Source organism: Typopeltis vanoorti, chromosome 4, assembly GCF_054136105.1.
Source record: "Typopeltis vanoorti isolate ZY-2024b chromosome 4, IOZ_Tvanoo_1.0, whole genome shotgun sequence".
Classification (NCBI taxonomy): Eukaryota; Metazoa; Arthropoda; class Arachnida; order Uropygi; family Thelyphonidae; genus Typopeltis; species Typopeltis vanoorti.
Window position 1 is genome coordinate 106,763,623 of NC_143552.1, and position 15,300 is coordinate 106,778,922.

Genomic DNA, 15,300 nt, shown 5'->3' on the forward strand with positions numbered 1-15,300 from the left:
ATGCCTTATATTAACTATCCCACTCTGGTTTGTTGTCCTTATTTGCTCTAGCATATTATATTCATTCTTACATTCAACTGCCTCCCTAAGGACTGTATATCTACTCCCCCCCCCCCCCTTAACAAATCTAGTTTCCCTGAATTTGCACATCCACTACATTCAGCAACACTTTCTCAAGTCTTCTTACACCATAACCATTCAAATGCAAGCCATCCATCTTATATAGATCCTTTCGCCTATTAAACTCACTCCACACATCCACAAATTCCACACCACTCGTCATACATAACCCACGCATAAAGTCATTCGCAATTATGGCCCTCCTTTTAAACATTTCACTGTCATACCGTGGCAAAAGACTAATCATTCTAACTCTCTCACTCTTTTCTTTTGCTACCTTAAACAATTCATTCAGGTCTTCTATCATTTCCATTTTATCTCCTTTCAAATCATTCGTACCTGCCACAACAATCATTTCTTTCACCCTTTCCTTTTGCTCTCTAATAGACTCAGTTACATCCTTTATGGTCGCACCAGGTTGGTACGATTTTGTCAAATCCTCTACTAACACACCTCGTACTAACGAGTCTCCATACAGCACTCTATCCTTCATTTTGTTCATGTTCACATTCATACGCCTATTTTTCCTGTCATACCTTTTATTATTGGTTGGTTCATTCAGTCGACTTTTGTTCATGCACTCTAGCTGCTGTTTTTCCCTTTCTATCGCACCATTCAACAACGCGATCTCACTCAATGCATCTATCTCATCTTTTTTATTCTCTGAGAAACCATTAATACTATCATTCACACTTTCTACATTCAGACTCTCATAATTCTCATGTACAACCTTGCCGTTTCTTGTCATATCGCTATTTTCTTCATTCTGAAGTTTGACAAAAATATCACACTCACGATCCGAAATACACTTCAATTCCTCATTCTCCCTACATTTTCTACACACATTCAATCCTTTATTATCATCTATCCACACTCCAACCGCACTCCACAAAGCGTACATTTCACAGCTAGTACACTGACTCATTTCTTTTATACTACCGTTCTTTGATAAAGACGGCGAACCATCATTACTGGCCACCATTTTCCTTCGTACAGGTGCCATAATTATTGCAACGTGTTTTATCAAATAATAAGTTATAACACACCAAAAACACACAAATAGACGCACTAAAATACGCAAGGCAAACAAAACTACGCAATATTAAGTAATTTTATCAACGATAACTGAAAATAATACTTATCTTATCAGGAGCTTGCACAAACACTACACACTACGATATAACCTCGAACTCCTATCATATCAAAGGCTTTTCAGAACGTCTCTCAAAAATTATGAAGAAATACAAACTCGCCACTACCTATAAACCAATCAACCAGATCCACAATTTTCTACCTTCTCCAAAAGTCAAACTCTCACCTATGATGCTACCTGGTGCATATGAAGTTCCATGTTCTTGTAAGATGTCTTACTACAGACATACAAGAAGATCTATAAGTAAATGCATCTCTGAACATCAAGACCACATCCGTCTTATCAAACCCCACAAATCTGACCTCGCACAACATGGAGTTGAAAACCCCTAACCATAAGATCCAATGGAAAAACATCAAGCTGCTACATAGATCCTTATATAAACATGAGCGATTATATAAAGAAAGTGCTGAAGCCTTATCACAGACCTAATCTGAACTGTAATGAGTCTCACTATCCCAAAAGTCTGGGAAATTATTATCCTCAATTGCATAAAATAAATATAAAATAAATTTATCAGATATATTTTAATTTAATTTTAATTACAGCCGAATTTCTTTTAAGTCCTCAAACATGCTACTGTACGCATAGAGGGATTCCAATGTAAGCATGTGCACTAACTGTTCCTTTCAATGTAATTCCTAGTATTGTTTGTAATAACTGCACTGAAGACGAAATATCTATATATTATTCAAATTTAATTACTGTTTTATATGTGTGAATTTTTAGTTAGATAAGACAATAGCTAGATTCTGGCTAAGGAGAGACAGGTTGAAGAAATGCGGCTTGCAGAGTTAGGTGAATAGGAGGAAAATAGGCAGTAGCGTAGCTGAGGGGGGGGGGTGCGGTCTATCCCGGGCGGCACGTTGAACCTTTTTGAACTTTTACAGTCAATTCGAAAATACAGTCTCGAGAACTCATTTCCAAATATTGTAATACTACTGCAAATTTTCTTTACAATTTCTGTAAGTGTTGCTAGTTGCGAGAGGAGTGTTTCTAAATAAAATTGATTAAGAATTACCTACATTAATATGAAATAATAAAATAAAATAGACTTTGCCAATGTCATTGACGATTTTGCTAACAGAAAAGCAAGAAAAATACCATTTTAGAATGTTGAAATTAAAGTTTTACTTCAAAAAGAAACACACGTGTTTTAATTTATTTAATTTAATTAATATATTCGTTTTGACTTTTTGTAGTATTTTTGGTGTGTATTGAGAGCGGGGGGGGGGCAAACTCAGGGACCACCACGGGCGGCAACAACTCTAGCTACACCACTAAAATAGGTGATATGATTGAGATGTTAGTGAGGGGGGGATTTTATCCGATTAATCCAGAGAGAGAAAGAGATTATAAAAAGAGTAGAAGGTGAGAGGGGAAGAACCAGAGGTCATTCTGGAAGTTATGTAAGAGTGTGGTGAAGAGGGAGGTGAAGAGTAGAGGTATTAGATGAAGAACTGTGGGTGAATACTGGAATATGTTGTTAATGAAGGGGAGTGTTAAGGATTTTAAGATTCAGTACAATAAATATATTGTCAGTTGAATGAACCTCCCAAGATGAGTCTACTGACCCCACAGAGTCGGTAATAATAATAATGATAAATGATCTAGAAATGTAACTGAAAATTATAAAAGCATATAAAGGTGATATCATGGTCTCACACCTTCAAAGAATAGAATTGTGAGCGATGCTGCTACCCATAATAAAGAAAAACATGAAAAGTATCTGTCTTTTTAAAGTCAGCAATAATAACAAATAAAGCATAAGGTGTCATCTCAAAACATGATGAAAGATATGACAATCGTCTTCCATGAAATTTCAGAAGCAATGCATGATTGGAAAAGATGGATCCTATTGCTTCATGGTTCTAAAAAGTCTAAAGAGAATTAGATAATGTTTGAGACCATTATTATCAAGAGATTTATGAAGGAAAAAAAAGAAGCCACTGCTCAGTCATCTCTTGATAAGGAAGGTCGAATGGTCAAATGGAAATGATTGGAAAAGATGGATCCTATTGCTTCATGGTTCTAAAAAGTCTAAAGAGAATTAGATAATGTTTGAGACCATTATTATCAAGAGATTTATGAAGGAAAAAAAAGAAGCCACTGCTCAGTCATCTCTTGATAAGGAAGGTCGAATGGTCAAATTAAACGCTGTTTATTTTCTTTTTTCTATTTTCTCATACTATTTATACAGTATTTTATTACTTTGTATTAATAATTACACATTGAAATCAAATTTGTGTACATGAATAAAATAAAAATAACCTTTAAAACATGTTTATATAATGTATACACAAAACTGTAAACATATAAGCAATAGAATGTGATGAATAGGTTTATATAAGTTGGATTAAATCCAACTTATATAAAATTTGTGTTAAATAAAGGTTTGTGGAACACAACTCTTACATTTGTCTATACATCGAATGGATTATTCACAATAGTACAATTTAGTAGGAAGCAATGCAATTCTCCGTTTTTTTTTTTTTTTTCCAGTATTATACCCAGCCTTGTAAACAGCCTATTATGCATCTCCTTATTGACACAAATCTTTTATGCATATTCTATACTTAAATAGTGCAAAACTAACAATCCCAATTTTTAAATGAACACTCTACCACAATTATTTATTTTTAATATGGTACTGATTTTCCAATTTATATAATCCCAATGATATCAATATCTTCAAGAAGAATGCAGTTATATTCATTAATAAGTTTCAAATGAATACAATACAGTTGCATTCTTCTTGAAGACTCAATTTCCATGTTATATCATATCCATTATACAGAGTCTTTCTTGTAGGACATCCATTATTGTAAAAGCATCCTGTTCATCTCCTTAATAGTATACTTTTTTTTTTTTTGCAAAATTTGAAGCTCTAAAGATCATTTGCTTTACTAAATATGACTAATTGCCAATAAAGATTCTTCTTTTAAAAATCAGAGAAATGGAAATTTAAACATGCATGCTGTTTCTTCAGAAGCATGAAACCAGATAAAAGGAGCAACTTTCCTATTGCAATATGTATTGCTCAGAAGAATATGGTTTTTATTGTAGTATTATGGGAAGTTTGTAGTGAAATCAGCTATTTACAAAAAAAAGCAGTTATGAATAAAATTTCTTTTTATTATTTTTATTCAGGTCCCTGTCCCTTCATGGCTCATTGTGGGAGGTCCTTCCTAGGAAACACAGTCTATCATACCGCTCCTTGAACTCATTGCCTGTTTTTGCTCTCACCACTCCATCAGTCAATGCATTCTAAGGTTCAACCACCCTCCATGCAAAGAAACCACTCCTAACCCTCTTGCTCACAGCTTCCTTTTACAACTTCCAGGGATGGCCCCTTGTCATCGCTCCTTCGCACTGTTCCACCAAGCGAAAGAACTCCCCAGTCAACCCTGTAACTATCTCTCAACAGTTTAAAAGTCTCAATCATATCACCTCTCCTTCTTCTATCTACCAAACTGCAATCCACATTCCGTTAGCTAATCCTCATAACTAACACTGTACAGTCCTGAAACCATCTTTGTTATCTGCCTCTGTACCCTTTCTACAGTCAATTTATCCCCTTCAAATCCTGGGGACCAAATTTGAGAACAATAGTCTAAGTGTGGTCTGATCAGGGTCTTATACAATGAAATGATAACTCTTTTATCTCTGCAGGTCAGCATCCTTTCTCAGTATTGCAGCAATCCTCTGGGTTACCTTCAATACCTTTGCAAGATATTCACTGAATTTCAGTTTTCTACCAATCATTATCCTACAGATCTTCCTCATCTGTCTAGTTTATTCAAATCCTCTTGCAAGGCTGCCACATCTGTACCATTATAATAACCCTTCCCAGCTTCACATCATCTGCAAACAACTGAATATCCCCTTGCAATCCATTGATATAAAGGTTAAACAATACAGGTCCTAGTACTGAGCCTTGTAGAACCCCACTTGTAACCTTCTGCTTCCTTGATATTGCCCCACAATACACAACTCTCTGATACCTATCAGACAGCCAATCCTGAATCCAGTTGACTAACCCGACATCTAAACCCATGTGCTGTAACTTAAATATCAGCTTATCATGTGGCACCCTGTCAAATGCCTTTGCAAAATCCAAAACCTGGCAGTGTATGCCTTTCCCTCATCAACTGCTCTTGTCACTTTATTATAAAAGGCAATCATATTACTTAAGAGTGCCCCATAACAAATCCATGTTGACTCTCACAGATAACATTACCCTCATCTGCCCTATGCTATATATACTCCCTCACTAATTTCTCCAAGATCTTTACAACTACTGATGAAACACAAACTGGCCTACAGTTAGACACATCCAGTCTGCTACCGACCATATGCAATGGCACTATCTTACCTTAGTTGGGTACTATACCTTTCCAGTAGCCAGACTTTCATTGAAAAGCTAGGTCAATGGAGCTGTCAGTTCTTTAGCAGGTTCTCTCAAAATCCATGATGAAATACCATCCAGTCCCACAGCTTTACTGACATCCATGGTACTCAGTATTTGGAACACACTCTCTGCTTGCACCTCTAAACCTCAAACTTGCCCTATCCCTCTAGTATTGAAACTTACTTCTCCAGGATGAAATACTCCAATAAAGTATTTATTGAACAACTCCAATATGTCCTCTGCATTAATCACTCTACTCCCATTTTCATCCCACAATGTTATTATTCTTCCACAATCATTTCTCCACCTACTGGCCACATAGCTAAAAAATTCCCTAGGATTATCTCTGGATCTTGGTGCCAGTCTCTTCTCATATTCCAATTTTGCCTTCCTTACCATACTAGTCACTCTCCTTAGTCTTATATTCTTCATGCATCTGCTCTCCACCCCTCTCCTTATATCTCTTCTATAACAAAGAGATATAAGAAGAGGGATGGAGTATACAGCTAACTACTGGTGCCAAAAACTATTTCTTCACAATTTCCCATGCACTAATGATATCCCAGCCTTCCAATTCTGCCTCCATGGAACTGCCCCAAGTTGATATCTAAGACTATTATAATCACCTGCCTTATAATTCCACATATGTTCCCTTTTCTTTGATACTCCTTCATGTCTATTCATCTTCCAAGTCAAAACCACATAGTCACTCTCTCCAACAGGAGGAGAGATGTCATCTCAGTTATTATCAGCTCTTCTGATGCTATGACCAAATCAAAAACTCATTCCCTCTATTACATGTTGCCTAAGACATCTGTCCCTCACAAATTCCAGAAATTCCATTCCCTTATTACTATATGCATTTTCCTCTTCCCAACTTATAACTGCTGTAGTTAAAATCTCCCATAACAATCATTCTTCTTCTTGTACTTGCCAAGCTCAACTGCCTAAACATCTCTGGCTCCCCTACCCCCTCCTCTGTGCTTCTTGGCTTGTAGCAACATCTCACTAATCCCATCTTGCCCACCTTGACTTCACTCCATATGCTTTCAAAACCATTAGTGTCACTACCTTCCAAAGCCTTCCACTCTTTGAGGACATAAGTCATCACTTATCATAAGCAGTACTCCACCACCTTTTCCCTTCCTATCCTGCCGAAAAATGCTGTACCCTGCTACTTCTATTCCTGTTATTATATCATCTTCAGAACCATGTCTCAGAGATCCCAATAATCTTTGGCCAGGCTGATGCAATCAACGCCACTAATTCATCTCCTTTATTCCGGATACTCCGGCATTAGTATAAAGCATAAAAATGTCATTGCTTTTATACCTATCATCATTATCCCCTCCAGACTCCACTGGATTCAGTGTTACCTGATGTCCCCCCCCCCCCAAGTACCCATTCCCACAAGAGGCCACCCCCACTACCATCCACCCTAGGAATTCTAGTTTCCCTGCATTGAAGCACTGACTCGTTCAAATGCAAGTGGTCTCTTGCATGCAGCTCCTTTCTGTCCTCAAACACCCTCCAAGCATCCACATACTACAATCCTCTCTTCTGACTATTATGCTATTCATTATTGCTGCTCTTCTAATCAGCTCGTCATTATCATACCTAGGTAACACACATACTATCTTTCTTCTCTGCGTTTTCTTTTGTAGAACCTCAAGCATGAATTTCAGATCTCTCGCCACCTGATTTACACTGCCTCTCAAGTCATTCGTGCCCATCATCACAATCATCTCATCCACGCTTTCACCCCGCTTAATTGCCATAGCCAAACTTTCTATTGTTCCTCCAGGCAAACACTCCTCTGGCATCCTATTTTGCACACCATGGATTGTCAAGTCTCCATACATCATACCTCTTATCACTTTGTTCTTTGACTCTCACCTGCATCCCTCACTCACTCTCCTCTAACCCATTCTCTATGTGTTCTCCTACTTACCTGCTGTCCTACCATCACTCTATCCCTGGTTATGAGACGAATGTATCCCTCACATTCTTCTCATTCCCTCTCTCTGACTGTTTCCATTCTCTCTTCTTCTATCATTGCACAATTCTCTCTCTCTCATTCCCTCTCCTCTACTGTTTCTATTCTCTCCTCTTCTATCATTCTCATAACTCTCTCTCTCATTCCCTCTCTTCTACTGTTTCCATTCTCTCTTCTTCTATCATTCTCATAACTCTCTCTCTCATTCCCTCTCTTCTACTATTTCTATTCTCTCCTCTTCTACCATTCCCATAACTCTCTCTCTCTCACTCCTACTCTGATTCACCTTATCTCATCTTTCATACTTCTCATCCCATTCCTGATACATTTCACCTCCTCTTTCAGCTCATCTATCTCTCTCTGCAAGTTAGCCACTCTTGCTCGCCATTCATCCTCCCAATCAAGACAATCTCCAAAAACTTCACAATCATTCAAGCCTACCACCCTCCCCACTCTTTTTTTTTTCGTTCATATTCCGCTCGCCATTCTCACCGTCTATCACACTACTCATCTCTCTAGGTTGAGATTCTATTCCTTCCCCAGATGCAATGAGGTCAGTTATTGTAATATCCAACTCACTAAGTTCCTCCCATTGCCTACATTTTGCACATATATGCATTCCTCCCTTCTCTCACCAGCCACATATCCAACTGCCAAGATGCATACATACCACAAGCACAGTATGCCACAAAATCCTGTATTATGTTATGCAAAATAGAGTCCCTAAATGGGGGAGGACTTGCCGACATGCCATTTGTGATTGGAGCTGTGGCTACACCATCATTTAAATAGTGCCGAGGAACTACTACAACTAAATACTAAACGTTCTACTATATTATGTTATATGCTCTACTGTAAGCTAATTTACTTACGTGAACTAATTCTTGTAAATAAATAACAAATGCTTGTATACTTTTTTTTTATTTTAAATACTTGGACATGCAATATAGGAAAAAAATAAGAACACCAGCCTGGTTGACCAAGTGGATAGCATATTTGCTAACTACAACCAACAAGGCTGTAAATTCAAATCTTGTCATGTGCATGGATCTTTGTGAATATCTTTAGGTGGTGGATGAATTTTATTACCTGGTGCAAGACTACTTGCCCTGCTTATTGATGGCCTGAAAAATTTCCATGTTCAGTTTATACAGCAGATGAGATTGACTATCTTATCATAGCCCACCAAGTTACTACTAATGTACTATAGATTTAAAACTTTCCTGGGTAGGAATCACATTTTACACACAAACACACATACACAGTGATCTCTCAGTTATCTAACAACTAAACTCTCACTTAAACATTCCTTTAATGGTTTAGTATGTCATCTGACTTCTAGAACAGCACTACAGAACTATATTCAGTTAACCAAACCTTAAGTTTGTTCACATCATTTGTTTCTTAGAACAGCACTTTGTTCTAAGAAGGTTATATTCAGTTAACCAACCAGCAAATTGATTTTCTTACATGATTGGTGACATTAATTGAGACGTTACTATGTTTTGTGTGTGTGTGTGTGTGTGTGTGATTTCTTGTGGGTATAACTTATTTAATAAGCCTATTATGCTGCTTCAAGATGATTATTATATCTACAAAGCTTATCTATGTTAATGTTTTCAGAATAGAGAATGCTAAACAATCAGTTTTTGAAAAGAATTAAAAATATGATTTTGATCGAGTTCTGAAAAGCAAAAATGAGATCTCCTCAGCTGTTACAGCTGCATTATTGTACATAACAGAAGTAATCTGCAAGATGGTCTTCAAAGCTGAATTTAACTAACAGACCAATTTACTTTATGAAATTTTATTTTATTTTTTCTAGTGATCAGCTCTTCATCAATCACACACCAAAAATTAGAATCCTGAATGTTCTTTTAAAGTATTTTCTTTCTGCTGTGGATATAACCAAATGTCAGATTCCTAGATGTTATATCCACTTCTTCACACATACACCCACACAAAACTTACCAGTTGTACTCTCTTCATTGTTGGGGTATTTGGGGTACTTGTATCAGACTGAAAAAAGAAAAGGAATAACTTTTTTGTGGGGTTAGAATGAATAATGATATGGAGTAGAAATTCATTCACTTCCTTTTAAAAATATAAGAAGCAATATTTACTGTAATATACAAGTTCATAAACAACCTTCCATCGAGAACTTTCAACTTTAAAGAAATACCTTCAATCTTATTGTTTTTAAATTCATATCTTCCAACATTTCAAAACTGATAAGCTACAAACTGGATATTAAACCTTACATAAAGCACCGTTGCATATCCAAGACAGATAAAAAAATTAAATAAAAAAAGAGGGTGAAAGCAGACATTTATTTCATATCTAAGTTCAAGTTGACACAATAAATAAATGATCAGTAATATAACAAAATTGACATCTTTCAGAATATTATTAGCATCTGACTTCCATGGAGTCAGAGCCTCATCATGGGAGGTACACACTATTGCACACACACAAAGCTCATCCAACTGTGCCTTAAACTGATTCAATGTATCTACATTCAGAACACATTCAGGCAATGCATTCCACTCACCAACCACTCTCCATGTACAGAACCTGCTCTTCACACCCTCCTTATACAGTTTCCAGGAATAGCCTCTTGTTCTACGCCTCTCTCCCATTCTATCAAAAATCTCTTCCACGTCAACCTGATAACAACCCGACTAGCTTATATATCTCAATCATATCCCCTCCTCCTCCTATTCATGAGGCTTTGCAATTTAACATTCTCTCAATCTATCCTTGTACTGAACATTCTAAAGACCTCTGACCACCTTTCTAAATCTTCTCTGGACCCTTTCTATCAGATCCTCATCACTATGAAAATTCAGATACTAAATCTGAGCACAAAAATAAATGAGGCCTGATCAAGGATTTATATGATGGCATCATAACCTCTTTATTTCTGCATGTCGGAGTCCTCCATATCATTGCCATTATTTGATATGATATCTTCACAACTTGTGCAATGTGGCCCATGAATTTCAGGTCCTGGTCTACCACCACTTCCAGATCTCTCATCTTCTCTACTTCCTTTAAAGTTTCCCCACCAAGTGTATACTTTGCATCCCATCATTGCTTACCAAATCTCAAAACTTTACACTTTGCAACACTGAACTGATAGTTCCACTTACCTGCCCATTCATGCAACCGATTCAAGTCTTATAAGGCCATAACATCTGCCTGACTCTACATTGCTCTCTGCAATTTAACATCATCTACATATCACTAGTTAAACTCATCCCAATATCATTAATGTACAAATTGAACAACAATGGTCCTTAAACTGACTCCTACAGTACACCACTAGTGGCCTTCCTCTTTTGGGATACTGCACCTCCATATACAACTTTCTGATACTTATCTGTGACAGCCAGTCACTGATCCAACTCAGAAGTCTTATTCAATCCCATCTGTTTCAATTTATTTAACAGCTTGTGTGGCAGTTTATCAAAAGCTTTTGCAATCTAAGTGTACCAATGTATATGCATTTCCCTTGTCCAAAATATTTGTCACCTTGTTATAGTACATAAGTTAGTAAAACATGATTTTCCCTTTAACAAACCCATGCTGATAAGCCACAGAGAATACTGCTGCTATCAACTCATTTCTGTATCCTATTTATCACCAATCTCTATAGTACCTTCAATACAACTCCAGATATATATATATATAGATTGGCCTATAATTTTTAGCCACAGCCCTATCACCTTTATGATGGAACAATTTTATCTCCTTTCCACTACCTTATAACCTGTGCTATTGTAAGACTCTTATGAAACAGGCATGCCAATTCCCTGGAACATTCCCTTAATATGGATGGTGATATGTCATCAAATGGCATTGCCTTATTCACATCAAGGTTATTTATTTCCTCAAATATCTCCTACTCACTCACTCACAATTAAGCCATCCTCTCCTATGTCCTAAACACTTAAGTTTCTCATGATTTTTCCCAGATGAGGATGAAACAGCCTTATAAACTGATCACAGAATGCTTCAACAATGTCTTCTGCAGCAGTTACCATTGCTGCAGAAGACACAATCTTGCCATAATCTTCTTCATTCTACTTGCTCATATCTAAAAAAACTCTATAGGGATTTTCTTTGCCTGATTTGCCAATTTCTGCTCATACTGCACTTTTGTTGTATTTACCGAGTCACTCTTCTGGCCTATTCTTTATACTATTCATGTAACTGAACTTTTGACACATAATTTTAGTAGGCTGCCAGTCTTCCACGCTTAGCCATCAGTTGAGACAAAGGCACTGGAGAAAAAGTATGGCAGCAAATTGCCACATCCCATGGTCCTGAACCATAAAATGTTTATATTATTGTCTAAAACAGTATGAATTCTATAATCAATTTTGAGTTGTGCAATTAAAACCCAGGTTTTCCCAGAGAAAAAACTCCACTTGTTATGTTAAACATCAGCTCAAGAAACAGCTGAAAAAAGACCTAGAAAAAGTTCTGGTCAGCAACTAAAATCAAACCTATAATGGTATTTCTTTTTGGTGGAGCGAGGGGTTAAACACAAAAATGTTTTAATTAAATGTATCAAAAACCATGAAAGCATAAAAACAGGTATCAAAATGTTTTCAAGATGCAAAATTTTCATCATATCCATAATATTCTTTCAATTCATTACTTACATTACAACAAGGAATTATGCCTTTGGACAAAAACAGAATTTTAATATAAGTTGTATGCACTGAATACAAAACATTCATATGTTCCATCACCCACAATTGCATTTAAAGTGTGGAGTGCATTCCAGTAGTTTCTCATCTGTTGTTACACAAAGGGAGACTACATGATTGACTGATAAATGCAGTTAATTGTAGTCACAATTAACTGCATTTATCAGTTAATTTATGAATTTGATAAAATAAATTTATTAATTTATTTTATCAGCTACTTATGAAATACACATGTATTTCATAAGTAGCTGAAGAGTGCACAACTCATTTTGCAGCATGCATAGTAGAGTGACATTAAAATTTGCAAAACAGGCATTCGTTGAACCTCTGATCATGAAAACATATGAGGTAGATGATACACTAGAATGGAATAGGATTTCCAGATATGTTGCAGTAGGTGCACTATTTAGGAGGATGATTAAATGGTGCACATTGGTCAATGTCATTTGCAATTCCAATGGAATGGAGACTATGTAATTGATAGCTACTGCTGTTTAACAACTTGTTCTCAACAGTTTGGTTTCGCGATATACAACATATACCCTCTCTGCTCAAAGCTAATCCCGCCATCTTGCAGTGCAAGCTATTTCTACAAACTACTGTTACGTACTTCATTTCTACAAACAGGACTCTGTTTGAATACTTCAAACTTTATACATTCCCAAGTTAGAAGAAATAACAGTTAGATTTCCACCTTGGGTGCAACTGTTCTTCAAATAGTTGTGCCAAAGCAATTCAAGATAGAAAGTTGAGTGGCCCAATTTAAAAACTCTAGCTTAGTAATCAATTTACACTGTAATCCATCACCCTTTTTTTTTGAGAGGGTGGAAGATATATACATAAACAAATCCAATTCTGACTTGAAAGGTGAAATGCAGTAAACTTGAATCCTGCTCAGACAGTAGTGCAGATTTCTAGTCCCTCAATCTGATAACTCCTGACTAGCTTACATGTTTTAATCACATCCCCCCCCTCCTCCTCCTCCTATTCATGAGGAGGAATATGGCACAACTTTCATCATCTGGTGAAACACCACTGTTGTACATTTATTGGGAGCCCGAATACACGATCTCCCCCCCCCCTCCTCCTATTCATGAGGAATATGGCACAACTTCTATGCTTCTGCTTCTCTCACACAAAGCAATATCATTCAAGATAAAACCAAGATACTGGGAGTGGGCTTCTTTTTCAGCTTATGTATAGACAAATAAAGCACATCACCTCCCACTATACCAGACTGCTCTTGGTTCTCATTTCTGAACACAGCATGCCTCCTTTGATCTTTTACAGAAAGCATCTTCCTATCCCCACAGCTGTGCTCAAAATGTGCTCCCTAGAATTAACACTTGGTCTATATTGTCAGTAGGAGATTTCATACTTCTCCGGAATCTACCCTAATGTAGTTAAGCAGGCCTATATTCAGCTTATCCTTAAAAAAAAAAAAAAAGGAAATAAAAAATTGCCATTAAACTATAATCCCACTGCAGTTTTATCAAAATGGATAAAAATCATTGGCAGCCCACTTTTTGGGATACAATAGTTAATTATTAGTGGATTCTGCCACTCTCTCTCCAAGTAGAGAGAGAGAGTGGCCCACCAATTAAATTCAAAAATTAACTACTGTTGATCAATATGGATTCTGTCATCACTCTCTTCACATAGATCTTCTAGACAACCTTACCCACATTTGGAGAAACTTACATGACCATTCACCATTTCCAGGATTTTTGATAAAGTTTAGCATACAAGCCTAAATTTACTAAGCTATCATCTTATGATTTATCTTTTGCTGATTGCAAATAGGTCAGTTTCTTCTCTGGTCATTCACTTCAATGTCATGGTGGAATGTTTCCTCTCTTCAGATTTCTACACCGACATGAGAGGATAACATAACTCTGTACATTTGCTCGTTTATAGATATGAGCAAATGTAGTCATTAATGCCCTATACATTAATGGCTTTCTCTCGTGCATTCCAGTGTTACCACCATAATGCACTAGCTCTGTGTGACTGCAACAGAACTTCTGTTGCAATCACACAGAGCTGTTTTCTTCTTTCTATCGCATGTCATTTCTTCTTACTTTTTGATAACTGATAATATTCAATGCTCCAATCATGACCAGATTTCTCTTTTTGGGCTGACTTTTGCCAGGAAAGGCTAGAGGCACAAACACATTAAAGCCTTGGAAAAAAAACTAGGTTTCCTTTTCCATTCAAGCCATTACTTCTCACTTGCACAATTTGTTTTTCTTCTTTAGCCTCTTTCTATCCACTGCTGGATATAGGCTTCCCCCTTAACCTTCCAGTTCTATCTTTAGTCAACATCCATCTTGTTCTTTGGAAACTTTTCCTTCTCTTGATTATTCACTTAATGCTTAATTTTGTACACATTTCATCTGTTAATCGGCTAATATGGTCAGTCCATCTTCATTTACATACTTCACAATATCTGCTACAGTGAATTCCCTATTTCTAATTCTATCCCTTTTTGTTATATGGAGTCACATGCAACCATCTCATCTCTTTAGTCACAGGCTCACTTCCATAGGTAAACAATTAGAATAATGCACATATTAAATAGCTTGCTTTTTTTAAAAAAACATACAGGAAAATCTAACAGATAATCTTTATATATCCTTTGATTGAGTCTTCAATTTCGGTTTATCCTTAGAACTAATTATGTGAGATAAATATAGTCCAGGGAGCCAAGGTTCAATTTGGGCTGTAAGACGATAATCAGGAAAAAGACATTTTCAACAGGATTATCTGCTAATTTTAGTTCAATATTGATGAATATGTCATTAATTTTGTTTCAGTTATGTTAATTTTTAAGGCTTTTTTTTCCTGCTAATTCTATCAAGGTCATTTAGCATTTCCTGAGCTGCTGCTTTATTTTTTGCTA

General features: G+C 36.5%; 1 protein-coding gene across 1 annotated transcript in view; it reads right to left on the reverse strand.

Annotated features, from left to right (window-relative positions):
* The window catches only part of ClC-a (chloride channel protein 2), a 388,967-nt gene that overhangs the window by 71,573 nt on the left and 302,094 nt on the right, over nucleotides 1-15,300 (reverse strand). Inside the window, exon 21 of the mRNA XM_090392133.1 lies at nucleotides 9,652-9,699. Coding sequence (XP_090248259.1) covers nucleotides 9,652-9,699 — 48 coding nt within the window. The remainder of the gene's footprint in view (nucleotides 1-9,651; nucleotides 9,700-15,300) is intronic.